Genomic DNA, 15,236 nt, shown 5'->3' with positions numbered 1-15,236 from the left:
AGAACACAGTTGTGCAATATTTTGTCATCAATTGATAAGAAACTTAACTTCATTTGGTTTGCCAGTCTCTGTTGGTCTGCCGTGCTAACTTCAGTTTTTCTACAAGAAGGACCTTTGTCCATTTCCCTTACATGTATAATTGGGATGTGGATCTAAGGGTGCTTCAGAAGCAGAATGTGCTTCATCTAGCAAAGGGAAGGGAGTATCTCATATCAGGATGTCAGACCCACTGCCTGAGTTTCAGTTCTCCTTTACTGAGAAGTGGTCTCAGAACAGGGCCTTCAGGGTGTATATGAGAATGGATGTGTGGAAGAAGTTAGTTTCTGTGAAATGTTAATTTCTAAAAAACAAGGCCATTGTTTTTAAAGCAATGCTGTCTCTGCTCTAAGTACATTGTCAGTAGGGAAGCTTTCCAGGTACAAAAAATGTATTTATTAAAGTATATACAAATTTAGACTTGGTATAAACTCTTGAAAAATTGGTTTTCATTTTAATGAGTTTAATTATCTTCCAACAGACATTAGATCAGCTCCCACTCACGAACCCTGAACATTTTGGTACTCCTGTCATAGGAAAGAAGACAAACAGAGGAAGGAGATCTAATCATATGTAAGTTAAATATCTTTTCAATCATTTGTTTGAGATCTGCATTAATTTGCCTTCTTATATTGCATCATTAATTCCAGAAGTTTTTATATATTTCAGACTTCTATAAATTATTAAGATACTTAGCAAGTTGAATGAAAAGTGACATTATTCTAAAATTGACGGGAAAGTCAGGAAATAATTTTCCCTGTGTTGCTGTACTGCAGGGATTGCAACGAGTGCTCAATGTGTTTTCCAGCTAGCACAATTTCACTGTTGATTATGGACAGGAATTTTTAAAAAGAAAAAAACATGCAATAGATTTCCCTCTGGCAGGATATTAGCATAGGTTCTGGAAACAGTAGTTGAAATTGTGTTGGCTCTATCTGTTTAAAAACTTTTTCAAACAGTTACAAGTCTATGTATGATGGAAGGCTTTCTCTTGCTGACATAAGATTTTTTAGCCTCTAGGGTCCTGAAGCAGTCTTGGGAATTCTTTACATAATTCTAGTCCCATGGGTAAAGATTGTTCACCCTCTTCAAAAGGGTACAACATTTGCAACCAAATGTGACACTGAAGAATAAACTGCTACAAATATGATGTCCAAATTTCCATGGGACAGAACATCTTGATAGTCATGATCTATAGAAAATCTACATTAAAATCTCTGTTGAATAATTCCTCTTTCTTTTGCATTAACTGCTCCAATGGTGAGCACAAGTTATTAACATAGTTATCAGAAGGTAACCTGGTTGTAATGAACCCAAGTTACTGCTCTTTTAGCTTTGTAATTGGACCTCTTGGATAGTATCTTCAAAGTAATGTTCAGTATTTTGCTCTGTGTAATTCATTTATCAGCTTTTACTCCTGAGGGAATTCTGTGCCAAAAATTTTAAAATTCTGTACAAATATTTTAAAATTCTGCATATTTTATTTATTAAGATAACACAATATGACACCAGTTTTAATTATTTTGGTCATTTATTTCAAAATACCTGTAAGCAAATATGTCTGTAACAATATAGACAACCAAATAGATTCAGGAAATGTTTTTTGAGAAATACATTCATTACTAGGCATACTAATACGAAAAACCTTATTGAGGTTACAGGAACAAATCATCCCGATGTGTAGAAAGAATAGTAAATATGGCAGGCGACCAGCTTGGCTTAACAGTGAAATCCTTGCTGATCTTAAACACAAAAAAGAAGCTTACAGGAAGTGAAGATTGGACAAATGACCAGGGAGGAGTATAAAAATATTGCTCAGAAATGCAGGAGTGAAATCAGGAAGGCCAAATCACACTTGGAGTTGCAGCTAGCAAGGGATGTTAAGAGTAACAAGAAGGGTTTCTACAGGTATGTTAGCAACAAGAAGGTAGTCAGGGAAAGTGTGTGCCCCTTACTGAATGGGGGAAGCAACCTAGTGACAGAGGATGTGGAAAAAGCTAATGTACTCAATGCTTTTTTTGCCTCTGTCTTCATGAACAAGGTCAGCTCCCAGACTACTGCACTGGGCAGCACAGTATGGGGAGGCGGTTTCCAGCCCTCTGTGGAGAAAGAAGTGATTCAGAACTATTCAGAAAAGCTGGACGAGCACAAGTCCATGGGGCCAGATGCATTGCATTCAAGGATGCTAAAGGAGTTGGCGGATGTGATTGCAGAGCCATTGGCCATTATCTTTGAAAGCTCATGGCAATCGGGCGAGATGACTGGAAAAAGGCTTATGTAGTGCCCATCTTTTAAAAAGGGAAGGAAGAGGATCCAGGTAACTACAAACAAGTCAACCTCACCTCAGTCCCTGGAAAAATAATGGAGCAGGTCCTCAAGGAATCAATTTTGAAGCACTTAGAGGAAAGGAAAGTGATCAGGAACAGTCAGCATGGATTCACCAAGGGCAAGTCATGCCTGACTAGCCTAATTGCCTTTTATGATGAGATAACTGGCTCTGGGGATGAGGGGAAAGCAATGGATATGTTTTATTCCTTGACCTAAGCAAAGCTTTTGATATGGTCTCACAGTATTCTTGCCAGCAAGTTAAAGAAATATGGGCTGGATGAATGGACTATAAGGTGGATAGAAAGCTGGCTAGATCATCAGGGTCAATGGGTAATGATCAACGGCTTGATGTCTAGTTGGCAGCCAGTATCAAACGGCATGCCCCAGGGATTGGTCCTGGGGCCGGTTTTATTCAACATCTTCATTAATGATCTGGATGATGGGATAGATTGAACCCTCAGCAAGTTTGCAGATGACACTAAACTGGGAGGAGCGGTAGAGACGCTGGAGGGTAGGGATAGTGTACAGAGGGACCTAGACAAATTGATGGATTGGGCCAAAAGAAATCTGATGAGGTTCAACAAGGACAAGTGCAGAGTCCTGCACTTAAGATGGAAGAATCTCATGCACTGCTACAGACTAGGGACTGAGTAGCTAGGCAGAAGTTCTGCAGAAAAGGACCTAGAGATTACAGTGGATGAGAAGCTAGATATGATTCAGCAGTGTGCCCTTGTTGCCAAAAAGGCTAATGGCATTTTGGGCTGTATAAGTAGGAGCGTTGTCAGCAGATCGAGGGATGTGATCATTCCCCTCTATTCGGCATTGTGAGACCTCATCTGGAGTACTGGGTCCAGTTTTGGGCCCCACACTACAAGAAGGATGGGGAAAAATTGGAAAGAGTCCAGTGGAGGGTAACAAAAATGATTAGGGGGCTGGAGCACATGACTTATGAGTAGAGACTGAGGGAACTGGAGTTATTTAATCAATAATTGTGGATACGGACTAACACAGCTGCTACTCTGAAACGTGGAATTATTTAGTCTGCAGAAGAGAAGAATGAGGGGGGATTTGATAGCTGCTTTCAACTACCTAAAGGGGGTTCTAGAGAGGATGGATCTAGACTGTTCTCAGTGGTACTAGATGACAAAACAAGGAGTAATGGTCTCAAGTTGCGGTGTGGGAGGTTTAGGTTGGATATTAGGAAAAACTTTCACAAGGAGGGTGGTGAAGCACTGGAATAGGTTACCTGGGGAGGTAGTGGAATCTCCTTCCTTATTGGTTTTTAAGGACAGGCTTGACAAAGCCCTGGCTGGGATGATTTAGTTGGGGAGTAGGTCGTGCTTTGAACAGGGGGTTGGACTAGATGACCTCCTGAGGTCCCTTCCAACTCTGAGAGTCTATGATGATTCTATGAAGTAGTTGCCAGGAAGGAGCCTGGGAGTGAACCTGGGTGTGGGTGGAAGAAGTATGGAACAGTTGGGGTTTTTTTTTTTCAGAGAGTGGTAGGGATTGTTAGGGAATTGAAGAGTTCCCCCATGCAGACCCTGGCCAACCCCTAGCCTCTCCCAGTCAGTCAGGCACATCTGTCCTCATTCCCCATGGTCCCTGCACTCCCACTCAGCTAGCCCTCCTCCCCCATTCCCATGTGTCCCTGCACCCCCACTCAGCCATCCTTCCTCCCCCGTCCCCATGTGTCTCTGCACCCCTCCTCTTCCTGTCACCATGTGTTCCTGCACCCTCACTCTGCCACCCCTCCTCCCCCATCCCTATGTGTCCCTGCATCCCCCACTCATCCCTCCCCCTACCCCCATCCCTATGTGGCCCTGCACCCCTCCTCCCCCATCCGTCCCTGCACCCCCACTCAGCCATCCGCTTCCCCTGTCCCCGTGTGTCCCTGCACCCCCACTCAGCCATGTCCTTCCCCCATTCCCATGTTCCCCTGCACCCCTTCTCTCCTGTCCCCATGTGTCCCTGCACCCCCACTCCCATTCAGCCCCTGGTTCAATGCCGTCACCCCTCTAGCTCCTGTGCTCCCACCTCAGTCTGTCCCCCCCCACTAGCCCTTCTGAACCCCAGTCTATGTGACCCACCAGCAGCCCCATGTGCCCTGCTCTTCCTGTCCCCCCATACCTTGAGTCATCTTACTTGGTCCTGAGGGCAAGGCGCTGTTAGAAACACAGTCTCTCACATTCCCTATCCGTGGCTAACTGAGCTGGTTGCCTTTTCTTCTGGTGCCATAGCAGCCCCGATGGGGAAAAGGTGTAATTGCAGTGCCTCTCCAGCAGAATGTACTTTCTGCAGCGAAAAAAAAATCAGAGGGGGACATAAAGTCTGCATGTGGTTAGTGGCACAGAATTCCCCCAGGAGTAAGCTTTGCACTAGAGCAGTGGTTCCCAATCTTGTTCCGCCGCTTGTGCAGGGAAAGCCCCTGGCGGGCCGGGCCGGTTTGTTTACCTGCTGCGTCCGCAGGTTTGGTCGATCTCAGCTCCCAGTGGCCATGGTTCGGTGCTCCAGGCCAATGGGAGCTGCTGGAAGTGGCAAAGGCCGAGGGACGTACTGGCCACCGCTTCCAGCAGCTCCCATTGGCCTGGAGCAGCGAACCATGGCCACTGGGAGCCATGATTGGCCAAACCTGCAGATGCGGCAGGTAACCAACCCAACCTGGCCCACTGGGGCTTTCCCTGCACAAGCGGCGAAACAAGTTTGGGAACTCTCTGCGCTAGAGCAATTGAGTGAAGACATTACCACAACCAAAAAGGCTATCCTAGTGCTTCAGTGTTCCTATTAAAAAATGTACTTCCAAAAAAAAAAAAGGGGGGGATTTCTGAAGATTTCAAGCTGCAGAATTGACCATATGGTTCTATTGCAAACCCTACTTCTTGGAAGCAGAATAAAACATTTTGTGCTGTAGTGGGAAAAAGTAACTATATACAGTTGAAGTCGGTTTTATCAAAAATTTCAGAGGTCTTGTGATTCCTTTTTTAGACATCCTGTTATTTTTCAAACAGTAAAATTGCTGGTCCCTGAAGTCTAGAGCAATAAATTTAGTATTTAAGAAAGATGTGCTTCACAAGAATACAATAGGGTCATCGTCATTCTAACAGGTGTGTAAGAAGACGTTTAAATAGTCATTTTTAAAAAATAGTGCTTATATTTAACTCTTCCCTTGTTCATAATACTCTTAAATGTGGTAGTTTTTTAAACATTTTATTCTTTTCTATTTGGTACATTGAGCCTGCCCATTGGGTTACAGAGCTTGAAATTAATACATCTTTTCAGTTAACTTCCTTGTTTGCACCAGCATCATCAATGATATTTGGAGTGCTATGTGAATAAAATTTTACTTTAGAGGCAGCATATTTACACATGAACCTAAACCATTGTTCTGCACCCTGAATACTTTAGTTCAGGGGTCAGCAACCTACGGCATACGTGCCATCTATGGCACGCGAGCCGATTTTGCCTGGCACACGGCTGCCAGCCGGGGTCCCAGCCACCGGCCTCGCCCTGCTTGCTGCTGGCTGAGTGAATGGAACCCCAGGCCAGTAGGAGGCTGAGCAGGGCCGGCAGCTGGGACCTCAGACCAGCGGCAGGCGCGCCCCTCAGCTCTTCCCTCACCATGCTCGGGTTCTGCAGCTCCTGGGAGTGTGAGCCGCTGGGGTGTGAGGCCCTGAGCCTGCTGCGGGAGAGGCGGCCGCGGGGGCTCACACTCCCAGGAGCTGCAGAGCCTGAGCATGACGAGGGGGAAGCTGGGGGGGCCGCATGGGTATCACTGCCTGCATGAATCTGCTGCAGGAGTCCCCTGGGGGGGCCACCGGGCCACAGCCTGGGCAGGCGCACACCCTGGGTCCCCCCTCACCGCGCTCGGGTTCTACGGCTCCCGGAAGTGTGAGCCACCCCTGCTCCTCCCGCAGCTCCTCCTCTCCGGCTGCCTCAGCACTCCACGTGAAGTTTTGCCTCCACGTGGAACCAACGTCTGATTGGCATGGGAATAGTAAGGGGAGTATCGGGGCGCAGTCAGGGAGCAGGGGGATGATTGGATGGGTTGGGAGTTCTGTGGGTCCTGTCAGGGAGCGGGGAGTGGTTGGATGGGACGTGGGAGTCCCCGGGGGTCTGTCTAGGGACGGGGGTGTGGATAAGGGTTGAGGCAGTCAGGGGAAAGGTAGGGGTAGGGTCCTAGGGGGGCACTTAGGGTGTGGGAGGGGGAGTCAGGAGGGGGCAGTCAGGGAACAAGGAGCATGGAGGCTTAGATAGGGGGTGGGGTTCTGGGGGGCAGTTTGGGGCAGGGGGTCCCTGGAGGGGGCAGTCAGGGGAGGGGACTTGGAGGTTCTGACCGAGGCAATCGGGGTGGGAAGTGAGAGGGATTAGATGGGGGCGGGGCTAGGGCAGGGCTCTCCCCTCCTTTTTGATTGTTGAAGTATGGTAACCCTAGGTGAGGAGGGAGCCAGGGGGCACATGGGGGCTGGCGCCAACATACATCCACTGCAGCCTGTAGGAGCCCCCGGGCGGGCGCCGGGCCGCAGCCTGGGCAGGAGGGACTGGGGGGGGAGCAGCTGCTCCCTGCTAGTTGTGCCACTGCCTTTGCAGGGCTGCTGCCCCCCTGTACCACGCCGGCTCCTCCTTGGCTGGGACTCGCTGATGGTGCAAGTGGGACACTCTGGCACTCTGGTGCCTCCGAAAGGTGGCTCCTCCCTGCTGAGCTGCTGCAGTGGCCCAAGCCCAGGAAAGCCAATGAGTGGACTCGGGGCGGGGGCCACCTGAATGGGTGGGGAGGGCTTGCAGGGGGGCTGTGCACCCTCCAGGCGAGTTAAGGGGGTGGGGAGGGGTGAACCTGGTCTGGGGAGCAGCCACTGGGCATGGCTGGCCCCTGGGCAGTCTGGCCCCTGAGGTCTATAAAGGCTCATTGGGATTTGCCCCTCAGTGAACCAATGTGCGGGGGCGGGGGGCGGGGGCAAGGTGGAAGTTTTGCCTAGGGTGCAAAATATCCTTGCACTGGCCCTGCCTCAGGGGATGCGTGCACCCCAGGTTAAGAACCACTGCACTAAACTGATAAGATCTGCATTTGAATTTAATTTTAAATGAAGCTTCTTAAACATTTTAAAAAACTTGTTTTCATACAACAATAGTTTGTAGACTTATAGAGAGAGACCATCTAAAAAGGTTAAAATGTATTACCGGCACGCGAAACCTTAAATTAGAGTGAATAAATGAAGACTTGGCACACCACTTCTGAAAGGTTGCTGACTCCTGCTTTAGTTTGTGATGGATTGCTTCACCTTTTGCATCCAACTGACTTGTGGCAGAGTCAGTTTGATGTACCCTCTCTCTCTAAAACTTATTTTTCTTCAAGTGCTTGCTCATGTGTATTCCACAGCAGGTGTGCGTGCTCTCCAGGTACATCGGTGCTGGAAGTTTTTCCCCTAGCAGTACCTGTAGAGGAAGTGCTGCTGCGACCCCTGGAGTGGCACCTCTACAGCACGCTATAAGGGGAACTGTGCGCTCCCCCCACCCTCAGTTCCCTTCTTGCAGTCAGTGAGGGTGCGTCAGAACTACTGCTGTAGCTTCACTGCAGCTCGTCCCAGTACTCATAGTTTGTTGTTAGTGGTACCCAGTAGTTAGTTCAACAAGTTTCAGTTCAGTTAGTTAACATTCAGGCCGGGGCATGCCCCGGGCCCCAGGCTTTAAATCATGTGACTCTTGCAGGCAATTGACACCCAGAAGTGACCCACACGCCGACTGTCTCCGCTGCTTGGGTGAATCCCATATTAATGACTACTGTAAGATTTGCAGGTCCTGTAAACCTAGAACTAAAAAAGAATGAGACATTAGACTTCAGGCCCTTCTCATGGAGTCGGCACTGGCCCCAACCCCTGTGCGCCAAGTGGATTCGGCACCAGGAACCTAGTCTTCAGTGCTCAGTGATCCCCCGGCACCTTCCAGTGGTCAGCACCGCTCTGTCTAAAAAACAGAGAAAGGCCCCGTTGTCTCAGTGGCGCCGAGAGAAAGCAGGGGGAGAGGCTAGACCCAGGGCCAGTGGTGCCAGTAGACCACGCGGCCCCCCGTGCATGCCCAGCCAGGGACTCGTTCGGTAGCAGGGGCTTCGGAGGCTCCCTCTGCCTCACTATCCAGGCTTCCACAGGATAGGTTGGTGGGTCACAGATCCTCGACACCGCACGTGGAGTCCGACCAAGGTATAGATCCCCCGGCGCCAACTGACCCAGAAAGCTCCATACCGGCCTCCTCTCCAGAGCCGGACAACAAGGTTGCAGCCCCTCCTGCCTCCGCACCGCAGGAATACTTTAGGACTCACCGAGAGCTACTGAAGCGAGTAGCGTCGAGCCTCCATCTCCAAGCTGAGGAGATGGAAGGCCCCTCAGACTCGCTTTTCAATGTGCTCTCGCCTTTGGCACTGGGCAGAGTGGCCATGCCAATGCACGAAGGGGTGGCCAACATTTCCAGTGTCCTCTGGCAAACGCCGTCCTCCCTCGCACTAATATTGCAGAAGGCAGAGTGCAACTATTTTGTGCCTACAAAAGGGCACGAGTATCTCTGTACCCACTTGGCCCCCAACTCACTGGTGGTAGAGTCTGTAAATCATAGGGAAAGACAGGATTAACTGGGATCCACGCCCAAAAATAAAGACTCTAGAAGGCTGGACTTGTTTGGTAGGAAACTTTATTTACCGTCGAGTTTCCAGCTCCAGGTGGCCAACCACCAAGCCCTCCTCAGCCGTTATGAGTTTAACCTGGTGGGGGTCACAGCCTAAATTCGAACCTTCCCTTCCGGAAAGTGAAAGGAAGGAATTCAAGGTGCTCATAGAGGAGGGTGCTGCTGCTGCAAAGGCTGCTCTGCAGGCAGCATTGGCTGCAGATGACATGGCTGCCTGGTCCATGGCCTCGGCAGTGTCCGTGCACAGGGCGTCATGGGCTCTCCACGGAAGTGTAGTCTGTGATGCAGGATCTTCCCTTTGATGGCAAAGACCTGTTCGCAGAACAAACAGACGTGAAAACTTCATGGCATGAAGGACTCGCGTACAACCCTTCACACACCCCCAGGCTTTATGTCCCACCCAAGGAGAAGCCTAAGCCACAGGCTTCTGCCCCAGCTCCCCAGCCAAAATATGAGCCTGCCTACAAGCGGTCCAAGACCTAAAGCAGGTGACCTCAAAAGCAGTCTTGCTCTCCCCCACGACCTGGGCCCTCGAGGGGCAAGCAGCAAGGCAAGAGGCATTTTTGACTGCTTGTAGGAGGGTACCCAGGTGTCCCCGTAGAGGACCCTCCTACCAATAAAATTTGTCTTCAGCAACCACTTGTGTGTGTTCCTTACAGAGTGGTCCCGAATAACATTGGACCACTGGGTCCTCAACATCATTTCCCAGGGCTACCTGCTGCAATTGGTCTCACCCACTCCCCTTCCCTGGACAGCAAGGGAGACCTGTTACATTTGCCCCTGCTAGAGCAGGAAGTGGGTCAGCTCCTCAGCTTGGGAGCTGTGGAGAGAGTTCCAAGGGAGTTCCAGGGAAAAGGGTTTTACTCCGGTTACTTCCTTATCCCGAAGGCGAAAGGGGGGATCAGGCCTATCCTGGATTTGCGAGACCTCAGTCGGTTCATGGCCAATTGCCGATGCCGCATGGTCTCTCTGGCATGTTTCATACTTGCTCTAGACCCTGGCGATTGGTATGCGGCCCTGGACCTTCAGGATGCATACTTCCGTATCCATATATTCGAGGGGCATAGACGCTTCCTTCCTTTCCTATTGGGACAGGACCACTACCAGTTTACTGTCCTCCCATGTGGCCTGTTCACCGTGCCCAGAGTGTTCACGAAGTGTATGCTGCTAGTGGTGGCCGAGGGGGCCAGATATTTCCCTACCTCGATGACTGGCTACTAAGGGCAGCTCGCAGTCCCAGGTACAGGACCATGTGTAGCTGCTCTAGGGTACGGGTGCCAACCTAGGCCTCCTAGTAAATGAGGCCAAGTCGACACTGATTCTGGCACAGTGCATAGAATTCATAGGTGCTCTCCTGGATGCCTCCACGGCCATAGCCTCCCTTCCTCTGGGCAGGTTCCAGACCCTGAAGGGGCTCATAACCTCGGTTACAGAGTTCCCCGTGACCACAGCCAGGGTATGCCTGCAGCTCTGGGCCACATGGCGGCGTGCACATAAGTGGTCTGCCATGCCAGACTTCGGATGAGGCCCCTCCAGCTCTGGCTGGCCTCAGAGTTCTCCCAGGCCTGGGATAGGCTGGACAAAGTCCTCACAGTATCGGCACTGGTGATTGCCTCGCTCCAGTGGTGGGCCTGCCTGGCCAATATGCTCCAGGGCATTCCCTTCCGGGACTCGACCCCGTCATTAGACCTCGTGTCCGATGCGTCGGACTTGGGTTGGGGGGCCCACGTAGGGAACTCACAAACCCAGGGGATGTGGTTGACCATGGAATTGTTCCTTCACATAAATGTCAAGGAGCTCAGGGCAATATGACTAGCCTGTGTGGCATTCAGCGCACTACTGCATGTCAAGGTGGTCAGGGTACTCACAGACAACACCAGCGCGATGTTTTACGTCAACAGGCAAGTTGGGGCGAGGTCCTCGGCCCTCTGCTGAGAAGCCCTCAGCCTCTGGGAGTTCTGTATAGCCCACAACATCTCCCTGAAGGCTTTCCACCTGCCAGGCATCGACCACACACAGGCCAATCGCTTGAGCAGGGTTTTCTCCCAACACGAGTGCTCGCTCCACTCGAAGGTCACTCACCAGCTCTTCCGAGCGTGGCGCACTCCCCAAGTAGACCTATTTGCGACCTGACAGAACTGGTGTTGCCACCAGTTCTGTTCCAGAGGGGGGGTGAGGAAGAATGCGATCTCAGATGCCTTCCTCATGTCATGGTCGGACCAGCTCCTCTACGCCTTTCCCCCATTCCCTCTCATTGGCAAAGTCCTAGAGAAAGTAAAAATGGACAAGACATGTGTCCTCCTGATCACCCCAGCTTCGTCACGGCAACGTTGGTATGGGACCCTCCTGGGCTTGCGTATGGCCTCTCCACGGCCGTTGCTGCTCCGCCCAGACCTACTTTCCCAGGTCTGGGGCCACCTCCTCCACCCCAACCTGGACACCTTCCACGTGACAGTGTGGCTGCTCAATGGCTAAATGCAGAGGAGGGAAGGTGTTCAGAGGGGGGTCAGATGTGTCCTCCTGGAAAGTAGGAAGCCATCCACCTTCCAAGCCTACCTGGTGAAGTGGTCCAGGTTCTCCAGGTGGGCGGGCGAGCAGAGTACTTCCCCAATGTCTGCCCTTCTCCAGCCTATCCTTGAGTACCTCCTTCACCTTAGAACTCGGGGCCTGGCGCCCTCCTCCATCAGGCTATATCAGTGTTCCATCCGCCGGTCCAGAGCTGCTTCATTTTCTCCCATACAATGACCGGGTGTTTCCTCAAAGGGCTAGACCAGTCTTTTCCATACGCTAGACCCCCTGTTCCTTAGTGGGATCTAAATTTGGTATATCCCGCCTCACAGGGCCCCCATTCGAGCCCCTAGCTACATGCTTATGGTCTCACCTTTCATGGAAAGTAGCCTTCCTTGTGGCTATCACATCAGCCCAGTGGGTTTCGGAGTTCAGGATCCTGACCTGCGACCTCTCCCCCCTACACACACAGTCTTTCACAAGGACAAGGTACAGCTCTGCTGTGGAATAGACATGAGCAGCACATCTTGAAGAACGCCATTTATGGAACAGTTAATTGTCCTTTCCCTGTCTGTCTGTACAGGACATGGTCACAGCAGAGACAGCTCCCTCTGTTATTTTTATCTTATTGTTGACACTGACTGAACTGAAGTAAAGGCAAATTAGCACACACTGAGGGAAAGCTCAGCAGCAATTTCTCTATTCCCTCTCCCCTCAGTGTCCTGCTTTCCCTCCACCATACTGACTGAGCTGACAAAGACGTTGGGGGTTACAGACGACTCCTCCTCCTGTTACAAGAGGTTCTAAAGTCTTATGAAGCAGCCTGAAAGATTTCTTTTAAAAGATTATCAATTTATGTGATTGCGATTTTAACAAAAAAAATTGGGAGAAAAATGCTGAACAGCATGATAAAGAAGGGAAAGAAAAGATATAATTGGGGGGGAAATTGAGACATGGAACACCTTTTTTAATCCTCCAATTATTCACCTCCTCTCACACTTCAGTCATTGGAGAACAGACCACTAAAGAATAGCAAAATTGTACTGAAAGGTGACACAGAGGAAGGCATCTTTCCTATCTATCTATTAAATCCTCAGCCCTTTCTAGTTGTAAAAATGTGCCTATAAATTCTCCCAGCAGCCAAGTCCAAATAATACAAATTTTCAAAGGACAAGGTTTGTCCCAAAGGCAGACCTTTTCTTGGTTTTCTTGCTTTCAGTTCTACCAGTTCTCCATTCTAGTTAAAGAAACTCTTTTCCTAAAGAGAAGCTTGAGGCCTCTGAAAATGTTCAACTATTCTGATTTCTGGCTAACTGATTCACACTCTCTTCATGTAGCCAGAGCACTGCTGGATTGGCTGACTGAAATTCATTTTCAGAATTTGTCATTTAAAAAAATTAGTACCTTATGTCAGATCTTTTTGTTAGTGCCCGAGGTGATCTTAATAATGATGGCATGCCACAGACTATGAACTTCCCATAAAGCTAAAACTGACTAAAATCTTTTTTCATAGGACGTTGTAGAATATTTTTTAGGATTAATTGACATTTTTTGGCATTATTCTTCATAACTGAAAGTTTCTCCTTCAGCAGAGCCAAGGAAATGTTTTTCTTTAGAGAATTCCTTGAAGAGTTGTCCTCTTTCAAAATGGCTAATTGCTTCAAATAATCATAGGGGTTTATATGCTATGACAACAAGGTGGAGTTAAATTTGTTTGAGTATCCTGACTGTGTATTTTGGTATCTTAACATCTTTACATTTCTTTTAACTGTAACTGTGGCTTTGAATGTCCACATCGATAATATTTGGATTGGGGATAATTCAACATTCCTGTAATGTAGTTTGCCCTGAATTACTAAAGTGTATTCTCCACAGTATCTCCATTTTAATTTCATTTAATTTGGGAACGTATTTAGGCATTCTGAATAACTGACCAATCTGCCTTGAAATCTTGTTACACTGCTCTACAGCAAAAATGATTCTGAAATAAATGTAGTCCAACTTTACTAATTCTGGGTCACTGAGAACGAAATGATGCTTAGAATTGTTGATTGGCTCTAGTTTTCAAGATATGCTATTGGGTCAGTATATACGACCCTTGACTTGGGAATGGCGGAGGATAAGTGAGTTATAAAGGGAAGGGATCTGAATTTAAACCAGAAATGACTAAAATACATCTTTGACTGGATCTATGAATAAATCTATGACTGGGTTTGGACAGTACTTGCTTTTTAGGCAAAACAATGAATGATGCAATCTGAAGCTGGTATTGTGTCATAGATGATATGAATTGCATCACGTTATTCCTAGAAGTCATGGATGATGCAATCATAACGAAGCTTAAATCACTCTGCTGAACAAATTGCCCTATATCAGCTCTAGAAATCATACAATGTCCTGCTCTCTTATTTGTCAGTGTTTGATTTGCAAAGGGACACATTTCTGTTAGCCAAAGTGAGCAGAGATGCCTGGTACTTGTGTGAACAGTGCAGATAACTTCTGCTATGTTTGTGGTGAAGTGACTTTTGCATCACAAAAACGCAGTATAACCACTATGGTTAAGAAAGCCTATCACCTTTCTTTTGGCTGCAAAATTGGAGATCAGGACAAGAGGTGGGCCCCACACATATGCTGCAACACTTGTGCAACAAATCTTCACCAGTGGTTGAAGAGGAAAAGAAAATCTGTGCCTTTTGCAGTGCCAATGATTTGGAGGGAGCCAACAGATCCTCCCAGCAATTGTTACTTCTGCATGGTGCCTCCAATTGGGAAAGGTGTGTCAAAGAAGAAAAAGTGGACTGTGCATTATCCAAACATTCCATCAGCTATACGCCCAGTACCCCACGGAGAAGGACTGCCGGTTCCTGATTCACCAGAATCATTCTCACTTGAGTCAGACGAGGAAGAGGAAGAGGATGAAACTTCTGGTCCTGAACCATCATTGTCACAGGACCCACATTTTCTCCCATCCTCCTCCTCTGACCCACACCTCATAACACAAGGTGAACTGAATGACCTTGTCAGGGATTTGGAACTACCCAAGAGTAAGGCAGAGTTGTTGGGCTCCAGACTACAGCAGTGGAATCTCCTGGCAGGCTATCAGGGCAAATGGAGCCCATCAATGCTTGCAGACTATTGCTGGACAGTGACAAGAGATGCTCCATTTAATGAATACAAGAGACAAGCCAAGAAGCGCCGAGTAGACACTGAATAGGACTAAACTATGTACATAATAGTTTTTTTGCCTTTTGTTTCATAATAAATTTTATTTATATAACCCTTTTGCTGATTTTTAAAGTGTTACAATAAACAGGACAGGTGAAATATTATCATGTAAAGCAACCATAAACACGTGAAAAGACCTAGGTTTACAATTTATGATTAAAATTCTACTATCTACACATATACATAGACATAAAATGTAAAAACTTAAATATCTTAGAAACAGTAGCCAATCAGTTGTTTTAATTGTCATATTTGAATTCAGCACATCAAAATACATAATAAATATCACATTTTATCTCTGAAGCAGACAACTTCTCAAAAATTGTAGACCAGTGTTATTAGAGCTCTGGCCCTGGTCCTGCAAACATTGCCCAGATTCTTACTACTCATGGTAGTGATAATCACATGCTTAACTTTTTGAAGGATTGGGCCTATGGTTGTGCTGCATATTATGCCATATGTCATAACCA

The 15,236-nt window shown here is 48.1% G+C and overlaps 1 protein-coding gene across 1 annotated transcript in view; it reads left to right on the top strand.

The window, feature by feature from the left end:
- Nucleotides 1-15,236, top strand: part of ARID4B (AT-rich interaction domain 4B) — a 184,059-nt gene that overhangs the window by 68,813 nt on the left and 100,010 nt on the right. The window contains 2 exon segments of the mRNA XM_030558348.1: nt 518-609; nt 3,265-3,275. Of these exon segments, the coding sequence (XP_030414208.1) occupies nt 518-609; nt 3,265-3,275 (103 nt within the window).

This window comes from Gopherus evgoodei, chromosome 3 (assembly GCF_007399415.2).
Source record: "Gopherus evgoodei ecotype Sinaloan lineage chromosome 3, rGopEvg1_v1.p, whole genome shotgun sequence".
NCBI classification, from domain to species: Eukaryota; Metazoa; Chordata; order Testudines; family Testudinidae; genus Gopherus; species Gopherus evgoodei.
This window is presented reverse-complemented; position numbering and strand designations above follow the sequence as displayed.